We start from the raw sequence: 12,237 nt of genomic DNA on the forward strand, positions 1-12,237 counted from the left end.
TCAAGGGTAATCTGGTGGTTCACAAGAACCAGCTAACTGTGCAGGGGTGACATCTGGGAGTAGCCTCCGAGTGCAGGGCACCCAAGTCCTGGGCCAAGCCCCTGAGAAGGGCAAGGCGCTGCCTCCACGGAGTCTTTGGACTCATTCCTTCTCCCTTGACCAGACTCACTCCTCTCTCCCTTGACTGTCTCCTTTGACTCATCCCTTCTCCCTTTGGTCCCCTGCCTTGGACCTCTCACATCTTTTTGTCCTGAGACCTTTCTTCCCATTTGGGCCTGAAATGCACTAAAGGAACCCCCCAGCCCCATCATCCCTTGTAGTTAGAAGTTCTGACGCTGATTTAGTGCATCTACTGGCCAAGTTTGAGTGGACTCTGGGGAAAGACTGGGAGCCCACTTGGGATGTCTTGTGTTCTTCCAACACCAGGCAACTCCACAGGGGTTATGGCCTGAGCCTCCCTGGGGTGTGGGGTGGCCACTACTGACTTGAGGTTCCCAAATCTGGACTTTGTAAGAAATCCATGAAAACTAAACATTTTGTGGTGCACATGGAGAGACCCAGCCTCATATCAAATAAGAAGCCCCAAATCCCAATGGCTTGTTTTCTGAAGAAATGTGTCTGAGTCCAGCAAATACAGAGAGGGTGTGGGGGCAGCTTCTAGTGGTGATGGTGTGAGCATGGGTGTGACCATCTGCCTAGAAATGTGTTCTCTTGGCTGAGTGGAGCGTGGGCTGGAGAAAAAAACTAGGGTTCTTTTGGAAAGAGAGGACAGAAGGAAGGCATGGGGCATAATTATGCTAAAAATCACTGACTATTTGAAATTCAAATTTAACTGGGAACTCTGTATTTTTATTTGCTCTATCTGGAAACACAGAACAGAGGTGGCACATAGGAGAGGAACTGGAGATGAAAATGGCAAGACTCTGGGATGACTTGGATACGAGTAGGAGAAAAGTATGAGAGAAGGGAAAGTGGCAACAGGTGGTGTCCAGACCATATAGTGTCTTCGCTCACCTACAGAAAGATGCTCTCTTGATGGACACGATCCCGTGGATGCACTACTTCATGAGCAGTGCGCAAGCTAGATTTCAGCCTCTATTTGTCCCTTGTGCAATGAACCACTAACCCAACCATACATGCCAGCCCTGTGCTATCCCCTGAAATAAGGAATACTGGAGAAGTATAGGTTTTCTAGAGGAAGCTCAATTTTTTTTTTTTTTTGTCTCCACCATGCAACTGAAGAGGAACTAAAAAGCTGCTTGATGAAAGTGAAAGAGGAGAGTGAAAAAGTTGGCTTAAAACTCAACATTCAGAAAACTAAGATCATGGCATCTGGTCCCATCACTTCATGGCAAATAGATGGCGAAACAGTGGAAACAGTGACTGACTTTATTTTTTTGGGCTCCAAAAATCACTGCAGATGGTGATTGCAGCCATGAAATTAAAAGACGCTTACTCCTTGGAAGGAAAGTTATGACCAACCAGATAGCTATTAAAAAGCAGAGACATTACTTTGCCAACAAAGGTCGGTCTAGTCAAGGCTATGATTTTTCCAGTGGTCATGTATGGATGTGAGAGTTGGACTACAGGGAAAGCTGAGTGCCGAAGAATTGATGCTTTTGAACTGTGGTGTTGGAGAAGACTCTTGAAAGCCCCTTAGACTGCAAGGAGATCCAACCAGTCCATGCTAAAGGAGATCAGTCCTGGGTGTTCATTGGAAGGACTGATGCTGAAGCTGAAACTCCAATACTTTGGCCATCTCATGCGAAGAGTTGACTCATTGGAAAAGACCCTGATGCTGGGAGAGACTGGGGGCCGGAGGAGAAGGGGACGACAGAGGATGAGATGGCTGGATGGCATCACCGACTCGATGGACATGAGTTTGAGTAAACTCTGGGAGTTGGTGATGGACAGGGAGGCCTGGCGTGCTGCGATTCATGGGGTCTCAAAGAGTCAGACACAACTGAGCGACTGAACTGCATTGAACTGACCATGCAGCTTGTGGGATCTTAGTTCCTGGAGTAAACCCAGGCGCTTGCAGTGAAAGCACAGAGTCTGAACCACTGGACCACCAGGACTTTCACAGGAGCTCAATTTTTGGAAGCTGAATTTGAGAAACCTATGACACATCCAAGTGGAACTGTTCAGGATGTAACTGGGCATGTGAGTTTGGGATCTGGTGTATAAGTGTGGGGAAAAAAATCAATCTCCTGTGAGAAATGTAAATCTGAAGCACCCGGGCATCCCAGGGCACCCCAGAAATAACAATCATGAAGATGAGTGAGAAAAAAATTACAAGCTACAACTGATATACCCCAAGGGAGTATTGGGGTAAGTGAAACTCAAGCCAATTTAGATGATTAACCATGGTTAACATTATGGTATGGATTACTAGCATTTAGGATGCATGGAATTCCATTTTGTAGTAACTGGACGCCCAGGGAGGAGCTTATGGGTGGCAATCTGGTAGATGGAGGGCAGGGCTGGAGGACCTGTCTTGAAATTATATTTGCAAAGCATCAGAGTATTTCTGCTTAAATTCTATATCCTTATTTGGGGAGATGATGAAGATGATGAGGGTGGCTACCCCTAGCCCCTTGCCATACCTTGGGGTTGTCACAGGCTTTTGACCCTAATTTTCACCCTTTCTTGCACAGTTTCTTGATGGTTAAAAAAAAAAGGGATATTAGAATTTCACTGGGACATGCATGCATTCAAGGGTGTGTTGGGGAACTTTTAATAGGGCTTCTCTGCCCAGGAGAAGGCTCTTGGGATGTTAGATCTGAAATGGCTTTTGAGAGAGGATAGGTTCAACTCTGGATAAGCTAGGAATCTGGCTTATAAATAACAGAAACCCAACTCTAACTGGCTAAAGCCAAAAGGGGAAGTAATCATTAGAACTCAAGGACAGGGATGCACCAAGGACTAAGCAACAGGTTGCATCCAGGAACAGCGGCACAGCCAACACCTACCTCTGTCCTTCTGTACCCTCCTCTCTGCTTCTCTCAATGCACCTGGGACCCACTTTCCTCCCTTCTTACTCTACATTGTACAAAACATGGTGGCAGACAACTCCAGGGTGCCACATGTTAGAGATTCATTGGCTAGCAGAGAGACCCGCCTCTTCTAGGTTTCAGTGTCGGAATTCCTGGGGAGGAGACTTAACTGGCTCAGCTTTGATCAGCCCAATTGGCCAATGTGTGTGTGACAGAGAGACAAACTATGACGACTGCAACTGAGTGGATGTTGAGGCTGGGGTGGGGAGGAAGTAATGGTCACGAATCCGACAGAAGAGCACTGCCAACAGAGGTCCAGAGATAGAAAATGGTTTGTCACCAGTCACACAGCCAGCTGACAGCAGAGACAGGAGTGGACTGACATCTTACACGACAAACGGCAAAGTCTGTGTGTTCTTCATAATCTGACACTGTGTCCTCTTAACAAAGTAGTGATTTTATTAATACAAGTTTCCATTTCATGGCAAAAAATATATATAATCAGAAAGTTCTGTAGCTTTTTCAGAAGAGGCAAAGGGGAAAATGAATAAATATAAAGAGAAAGAAGTTAGTTAGATATGTAGGGTGTATCCCAGTCCCCTGAATATTTACGTCCCTTCCAGGACTAGCTCCACAGAGATGTTTTTCAATGGAGAAGGAAACCAAGTGAGGTGGAATCGCAGTTTAGCAATCCCTATCTCACTTCGTTTTTGGTCTCAACTAATTTGCCTGTCAGATTTATGAGGTAGGAACTGTCAACTCCACTTTTCAAATGAGGATACTGAGATTCAGCATGATTATTACTGATGAAGGAGCCAAGATTTCAACCCTGATCAAGTTGGCCTAATACCAGCGCCTATCAACGGTAGCTCTCTGCTATTAATATTAATCCACGTAGACTGAAGAGCAATAAATGGAAAACTCTGACATGACCGTTTCTGGGACAACCTCTGATTACCTGGGCTTGCGCTTCTCGCAATAACAGTTGCCATTTTGGTGAGCACTTATGTATCAGATACTACGATGGTTTACGATCTCATTTAATCCTTGTTAGTTGCTCAGTCGTGTGCCACTTTGCGACCCCATGTTCTCTACCCCTCCAGACTCCTCTTGTCTATGGAATTCTCCAGGCAAGAATACTGGAGTGGGTGGCCATTTCCTTCTCCAGAGGATCTTTTCCATTCAGGGATAGAACCCGGGTCTTCCGCATTGCAGGCAGATTCTTTCGCCATCTGAGCCTCCAAGGAAACCTTTATTTAATCCTTAGGACAACCCTATGAAGTTGGCACTATTATCTCCATTTTGCAGATTAGGAAATTTAGATTTAAATAAGCTATTGCCTCTTCATGAATATTCTTTGAATAAATTCCTGGTCGTTGAATGCTTAATAAAGTGGTAAATTAATAAATTATCAACGCTATTTTTAGACCAGCTGAGCTTAAACTCTACAGGCGAGACGTTCCCATTCTCTGCCACAACGTGACGTCACGACCAATCCCAGGCCTACATTCCCAGCCAAGAGCCAACGTCTCGCGAAAGCCGTGGTTTCTTCCAATCTATTTTGGGCATGCGCGCGGCTTTGAGTCCTTTGGCTAGAGTGGTTTGATGGTTTTCTGTCAGTCTTCCTAGAGTGGAGCTTTACCATCGAGGCACGAATTATTTCCTTCCAGTCACTCCAGTTCTCGCGAGACTTGCTACTCCTGCTCTTTCCTCACCCCGCCCCCGCGCTTGCGCAGAGCTCTTCAAAGCAGAAGGTCGCGCTTGGAGGAAGTGGCGGCTTTGGGTCCCGTGGCCGCCGCGCCGTTACTACTTCTCGGAAGCTCCGCTCGGCCGTTTGCCGAGACACCCCGCCGCCAAGATGCCTCGAATTATGATCAAGGGGGGCGTGTGGAGGAATACCGAGGTAAGTCCTCTTTTCCCGCCGTCCGCTGCCCTCCGCCCCTCCGGCTGCGGGTGCGCACGCGCGCAGAGGTCCGGGAGGCGAGGAGGATGCCTTCAGGGTCTGCGTGGGGAGCGGCGCGGGGCCTTTACCCTGTGCCTGGTCCTCAGTTATCTGACCATCTCAAGGACAGGGACCGTGATTTAACCGCTTGATTACCTGCTAGGCACTCGTTAGGCCCTCAGTGAACATTTGTTGAACTGACGCGCCCTCCGCCGTGGTGAACTCACAGTGGGAGGGGGACACAGGACAATCGCGATAGTCGGTCTTCTAAGCTCCGCTCCCCCACCCCGGTTCCTCATCCGAGGCACCGCGACTCTCTTTGCTATTCAAAAATGAAGAGGTGCTGTGGCCACAACTTTGTTCTTTCCTTCCTTGCAGAGGGGAAGCAGTTTGAGTGCCAGGTCCTAAATACCCGGTTGTCCCCGCGGTCATCTGTTAACCGCGGCGTAACTTGTCCGCCTTCCCGTCACCCAAGGCCTGTCTCTTCCGCTTAATCTTGGATAGTAACCAGATAGGCCTACCGTAGTCTCTTTGCTTCCAGAAATGTAGTGGATAGTGCCATTGGTGAACCAAAGAACAGTAGAGGACTAAAATAGAAACAATGTTTTAGTGCAGTTTCTGTTTATAGTGCACTGAACTTGTCAGTTTCTCTAGCACACTCTCTTTTTACATCTTTCACGTTCTTGGAGTATCCTCCTCCTGTTTGGCATCTTTCTGACCTTCCTTCAAAAACAGTTCAGAAACTCTTCTGGAATTTTTGCCTGGTCATCTGGTAAAAAGTAGTTGCACCCGCAGTGGTCCCTGGACACCTGTTTCATCCATTTGTTATGGTTTGCTTTTGTGTTTTTCTTTTTTTGCAAGCATCACATCCTGTGTGATGCTGGGATTGTCAACCTCTCAGAGACTCAGTTTTCTAATGGGGATGATAATAATACTTATTTCTCGGAATTAAATGAGTCACTACATTTGGAATATTTAGAACAGAGTCTGGCACATAGTAATCTTTCATAAAATACTAGCTGCTGTTTCTTTTCCCCAGTAGGCAGCACTGCAAGTGGGCAGGATCAAATCTCTTTATCTTTAGAACCCGAGACAGAGCCAAACAAAGTTTGCTTGGGAAATTTTGCTGAATGGATCTGGTAGGGTAGATAACTGTAGTATATACTTAGTTGAAGATGTGATTAAGTATAGCAGTACTGCAACAAAGTTAGAAATTAAGTCAGTGAGAACCTTGCCTCACAGCTTGCACACAGGGGAGCAGGCTGTTTCAGTTGGAAAAGAGATGACTTCTGAGGGAGAGACAGATGTACCAAATCAAGTAACAGCAGGATTCTGATGCTGTGGCCAAAGCCCTGCAAGTCCTTGAGTCTCAGATGTTAGGGGTGTGGAGTGGCGCGGAGTGGCTCACATATGAGGCATATAGCTCAAGTTCATTGTGGGGAAAAAAGCCTAAAAGTAAAATGCCTCAAGTGCATTCATCTATGGCTCTGATTCTCTGATGTCTGTGGTTTAGCCTGACCGGCTCCCTTGGGATTGGCAAATTCCTTATTGGAATGGGTGCCCTGGTGAAGTAGTATCTAGAGACTGGGCGAAATTAGAGGCAGAGTTGACTGGTGACTTAGGGGAGAAATACTTATTTCTTAGGTTAGACCTGAGATGTGGATTCTTAGGTCAGAGTGGGGGCAGTGGGACTGGAGAGAAAATGCTGTTCATAAATTGGGAAGCCTGAATTGGAAATTGGATTCACTTGAGTCTTAACTTTTTGAGGGCTGGGTGTGTCCTGTTTTATCCTGTTTCCCCAAGTGTTGATACACAAGACCTGATAAAAGGCTGGTGTTTTTTGAGTGAATGAGTAAATGAATGAGCCATAATCTTTTTAAGAGACTAACATCCACACATTGGAGAATCCTTTTTAAAATCTCTGTCAAGTAGGATTTCTCACATTGGGCTGTACCCACTCCCAATTTTTGGATAGGATTGGGGGAGGGGTTGTGTGTAAGGGAGGGTAGGATGGCCTTCTAAGGGAGTTCTTAATTTCTTTCATTTTGTTGATTCTGGGTTGCTGTTTTTTTAAATTTTTATTATTGTAATGAAGTTTTATACTATCGTTTTAAATTTAGGATATATGTGCATGTTTATATCTCTTTCTCCCTAGCACAACCCAGTTAGAGTTAATTTAAATCTTGTCTTTTCTCACTTGGAGTTTTGTGAATGAATACATTGTTCTCCTTTGAAAAATTTTAGGATGAAATTCTGAAAGCGGCGGTGATGAAATATGGGAAAAACCAGTGGTCTAGGATTGCCTCACTGCTGCATAGAAAGTCAGCAAAGCAGTGCAAAGCCAGATGGTATGTATCAGCTAATGAGTGGAAAACACAAAATGACCTTCATTATGATGAGGAAAATGTCATTTCTTTGAACCTTACCAAAGAAAAGCAGGCATTGTGATGTAACAGAAAGTAGGGAGAGGGAGTTGGGAATTTCATTGTAAGAATTAGCTGTCTTTTGCTTCCTTTGTGGTCTTAGGTAAGCCATTTTCTGTCCCCTCCCTTCTTCCGTTATTGTCCTCCAGTGGTAGGACACTTGGCCCTAACTCATGGAGATGAGAGGCTCAAATGAGTTAATGTTTGAGAATGCTTTGTGAAGCATGAAATAAAACTAATTTTGGGTACAGATGGACCCCAGCTTATAAAAGGATTGTATTCCAAAAGTTTGTAAGTTTATTGTTTTAGAACTTACTTTCCCAAAGACATAAATGAGAAATGTTTGTTATTTTTCTAGGCTAGCTTTCAGTAATTGAGTTTCCTCATTAATGGTTGAAACATTACATATTTGGTTCCCCAGACTATAATGTACCCCAGCATTATATCTGTGGTTAAAGGGCAGTGGACACATTAAATTCTTTACATGTGTTTTTGGCGTGAGTGATCTGGCCCCAGCAATGACCCATGTGGTACTAGGATCATATTTTGGATTGTATAAGCGACCTAATTTCCTTGGCACCTGAGTAGGGGAAAGGATCAGAACGTAGAGATTGGCCCACAGTGAGGAAGATGGTCCTCAGCCTGTGTAAGTGGTTCTGATTTCTGCTTCTCTTAGGTGGAGTTAAGCTCCTATCCCCATGTTTGGTAAGGCTTATATATTGTTTGCAGGCTTCCCCAGCTAGGAAGACTGGATGGAAAAGTTGGGTCAGGTGGGGCATTAGGAAAGACAGCTATGACAATAGTGGTTTTACTTAAACTCACCACACAAAAACATATAGTGTTGAAAAGTGTTTAGTGAGTATAAGTCAAATGCTTCAGAAATAAGCCAAGGTGTAAGAAATCAAAACATGAGAAAGTACTATAAAAACTGGAAGCACTATGAAAATATGAGGTAGTTTTATCTTATTTGCAAATAATTTTGATACCTCTAATAAAGTATAAGGTGAATGACAGCAGTTGATAGTTGAGAAGGAAGGCATATTATCATGTTTCAGTCAGGTTACCTTTTTAAAGCATTACTAACCTTGCATAATTAAAATATAGTAGAATTTAGTGAAATAGAGTATTTGGAATGGGATAAGTTTAATAGGGAATAGTGTGTTGTAAAAAAGAACATCTTTTGTGATTGAAGGATGAGAGTTAGCTTGCATATTTCAAATGCTAGAAGTTAGTATGTCTAAAATGTAAATATTCATGCTGGGTGACTGATTAAAGTATGAGATGATGTCTTTTAAATAGGTATGAGTGGCTGGATCCAAGCATTAAGAAAACAGAGTGGTCCAGAGAAGAAGAGGAAAAACTCCTGCACTTGGCCAAGTTGATGCCAACTCAGTGGAGGACCATTGCTCCAATCATTGGCAGAACAGCTGCCCAGTGTTTGGAACACTATGAATTTCTTCTGTAAGTGAACCTCCAAAAATGGTACTAAAATGTGTGTATATCTTCTGAATGAGGCTGAATAAACTTTTAGCATTTTCTATCTTTAAACATTAGTTGAAGATCTGAATAAAGCCAGAGGTACTAAAGCTGTTGGATAGTACATTCCAGATCTCATGTGGTTGATCAAGATTATGTCTCCAGTTATATACTTTTTAAAAGATTAATTTAAACATATTACACAAATCATACATGTTCATAGAAATTAGGGGAAAAAATTAAAAAAGCAAATAAAAATCACCCATAATTACACTGCTGAGAGTTAACCATTGGAACATGTTAGTTGTTCCACTAAAAGCTTTTTTGTGTAGCTCTACTGCATTTGTGATTTAGGAAACATCTTTGATGCTATTTCATGGTGAGTGGAACCACTGAAATTAGAAATTTAAAACCATCTCTTGTAGGTGAAGCAATAAAGAAATGCTTTATTTTGTTAATGCTCATCCATTGGATTTTTGAAAGAAAGAGTGCTAGCACTAGGGAACCTGGTATTTCTAAGACTGAATGGTGTGGTGGTGTGATTGATTACTCTGGGTTCATTTCTAGGGATAAAGCTGCCCAGAGAGACAATGAAGAGGAAACAACAGATGATCCACGAAAGCTTAAGCCTGGAGAAATAGATCCAAATCCAGAAACAAAGCCAGCACGGCCTGATCCGATTGACATGGATGAGGGTAAGTGTACTTTTGTGAGGAATTTATTTCTTTGGTAACCATAGACTCCTCAGGCTTTCTTTTACCTGAGTTCTCTTCCAAACTTCTCTGACTTTTTAGAACTGAGGTTCTGTCTGCAGTTGTTACTCTAAGTCTCTTTCCAAATGCGTCCAACCTTCTGTTGTAGGGTAATTGCTTTTTTTGGATACTGTCCCTTTATCTTTTAATGTTTTAGTTCACTTAGTTAAGCAGTGTGATATTCCTGAACATTTTCTGGTGGCTAGAGGTAAGCTCTTTAGGACTCTGTTGTCTTTCCTTTTCTGAGGAATGAGAAGTCTGGATTTGGGGTCCAGTGCTCCTATTAACTACTTTCTTGCTTCAGACAAGTAGTTTGAGTTTCATGAAAAGGCAGCTCTGTAGTACCATGAGGGAGACTTATGATGCCTTTTTGAGACATTGAATCAGGAATCAGAGGAACTAGACTTTAGCTTAGTGCCATATCTGCCAAGTATTAAGCTCTTTGACTTTGGGTGAGTCATATAATCTCTCTGAACTTTGATTCTGTTTCCTGTCAGATGTAGAGTAATAGTGTCTGCCTTACTTCACAGGGCTGTTGTGAGCATTCCAGTGAATATTTGTTGAGTTTTTAATTTAAAAACTTGAAGGTGGTGGTTCCCAAAGGCATATTGGGGCTGGGCTGGCTGCATCACTGTCAAATGGTGAACATTAAAAAATACAGGTACCAGGGCCTCCCCAGGAGATCTGACTCAGTAAACTGGGGAAGGGGAATGGAGGGTAGGGTAATCCTGGAATCTGAGATTTTCGTTTTTTAAAGTTCGCTTGTGATTTCATTGGACACCCTTGTATAGGAATTGCTCCAAGTTATCAGTAATGAACTGTATTCTACTCTGGGAAACTATGGAAAATGTACTGGAGAAGAGAAATAGTTCTGAGCGAGAAAAATCAAGAAAAAATGATACTGAAGATTATCAGTCCCCTTAAAATTAAATAATAGCTTTTATAATATTTCACAGTTTGTGCTGTACCAGATAGTTGATGATAGTAGAGGACATAATAATTATAGCCATTGTTCAGTGAATATTTGCTGGATGCTTTGCCTACTTCATTTTGGTTAGTTCGTCTCAACATCTCTGTGAAGTAGGAATTCCTATTTTGTAAATGGTGAGATGTTGTTATCTCAGAGTCACATAACTAGTGAGTCATGGACATGATTTTTAACTTAGATACCTCTGGTTTCAAAACCCAAGCTGTTTCCTTTATGCTGCACCATATAATGGTTATATTGATGGGTTTTCTCATCTTAAGCACTAGGGTACATCTCTCATCTTGCTTCTGTTGGAGAAGTTAATTTTCTCTCTATTTTTGCAGATGAATTGGAGATGCTTTCTGAAGCTAGAGCCCGCCTGGCTAATACTCAAGGAAAGAAAGCCAAGAGGAAAGCAAGAGAGAAACAGCTGGAAGAAGCAAGGTATGGTTGCTTCCATCCATAGTTGACCACTTAGTCTGTGCATCCTTAGGTCCGGTAAAACTTCATCAGCCCTGTTTGGTGAATGACAATTAGAGTTGACTCATTCCAGTTTTGGTAATAGTGCTTAACTTCCTTATTGCTTTGGAAAAATCTTTTGTATATCTTTCTAACCATTTCAGAGTAGTTATAGAAAAAATACATTTAAAATCAGTTATTTTTAATTTTGACTGCTCTGGGTCTTCATTGCTGCGAGGACCTTTTCGCTAGTTGTGGTAAGTGGGGGCTTCTCTAGTTGCAGCGCACAGGCTTCTCATTGCAGTGGCTTCTCTTATTGGGGAACGCAGGCTCTAGGGCGTGTGGGCTTCAGTAGTTGGGGCTCCCGGACTCTAAAGCATAGGCTCAGTACTTGTGGCGCATGGGCTTAGTTGCTCCGTGGCATGTGGAGTCCTCTTGGACCAGGGATCATACCTGTGTCTCCTGCATTGGCAGGCAGATTCTTTACTAGGGAGCCACCGGGGAAGCCCCAAAATACATGTTTAAAAAAATTTTGTAAGACGTGGCAGAAGTAATGCCCAGGTATAGACGTACGTATGTGTCTTGGTGTGGTGTATTCTCTTAGCGTAGGAGAGCTTTATTTGTTGTAGCCATCTTGCAGTCAGATGGCTGGAGGACACACTGGGCTCCGTGCCTTTGGCATGACTGCCATTAGTTACTCTCGTTGATTAGTGTTGGGAAGGCACCGGCTGTGAAATAGGAAGCCCATCTGAACTTGGAGGGAGTAAATGAGCCTTAAACCACGTTTTAGGCTGTCATAGAAATTTTTATTTAAAAAATGAGTGAAATTAAATATTGCCCTCTGCTCAAGGTTTTCTCCACTTTCCTCTTCTTTTTGGTTAGATCCATATCCATTATTGACTTCATTCCTAATGGTCTGGAAGCCAAGATGAAGTGGGTAAAGGGGAAAACCTGAACTTTATGAAAGCTTATTAGATTTTGGAATTCAGGCTTTGAAGTAACCTCCCCAGCCTCCATAACTGCCTTTTTGGTCCTTAAGCTGAGAAGTATTTCCTGACCTGATGACTAGCATTGTGCTGATGGTTTCCTCGGTAATGACCGTGAAATATCAGGTCCTGGGATGAAGGATTCTTTCTTGCCAGAGGATGCTTTTTGGCAGAGCTGACCAAGCACTAGCCCAGAAGAGTTACTTATGGTGGGAGTGTGATTGACCTGGGACAGT

The 12,237-nt window shown here is 43.2% G+C and overlaps 1 protein-coding gene across 1 annotated transcript in view; it reads left to right on the plus strand.

Moving 5' to 3' along the window:
* Positions 1-4,729: 4,729 nt before the first annotated feature.
* Positions 4,730-12,237, plus strand: part of CDC5L (cell division cycle 5 like) — a 45,238-nt gene continuing 37,730 nt past the window's right edge. The window contains exons 1-5 of the mRNA XM_065912307.1: positions 4,730-4,899; positions 7,183-7,286; positions 8,661-8,822; positions 9,405-9,532; positions 10,901-11,000. Of these exons, the coding sequence (XP_065768379.1) occupies positions 4,855-4,899; positions 7,183-7,286; positions 8,661-8,822; positions 9,405-9,532; positions 10,901-11,000 (539 nt within the window). The 5' untranslated portion in view covers positions 4,730-4,854. The remainder of the gene's footprint in view (positions 4,900-7,182; positions 7,287-8,660; positions 8,823-9,404; positions 9,533-10,900; positions 11,001-12,237) is intronic.

Source organism: Muntiacus reevesi, chromosome 20 (genome assembly GCF_963930625.1).
Source record: "Muntiacus reevesi chromosome 20, mMunRee1.1, whole genome shotgun sequence".
NCBI classification, from domain to species: Eukaryota; Metazoa; Chordata; class Mammalia; order Artiodactyla; family Cervidae; genus Muntiacus; species Muntiacus reevesi.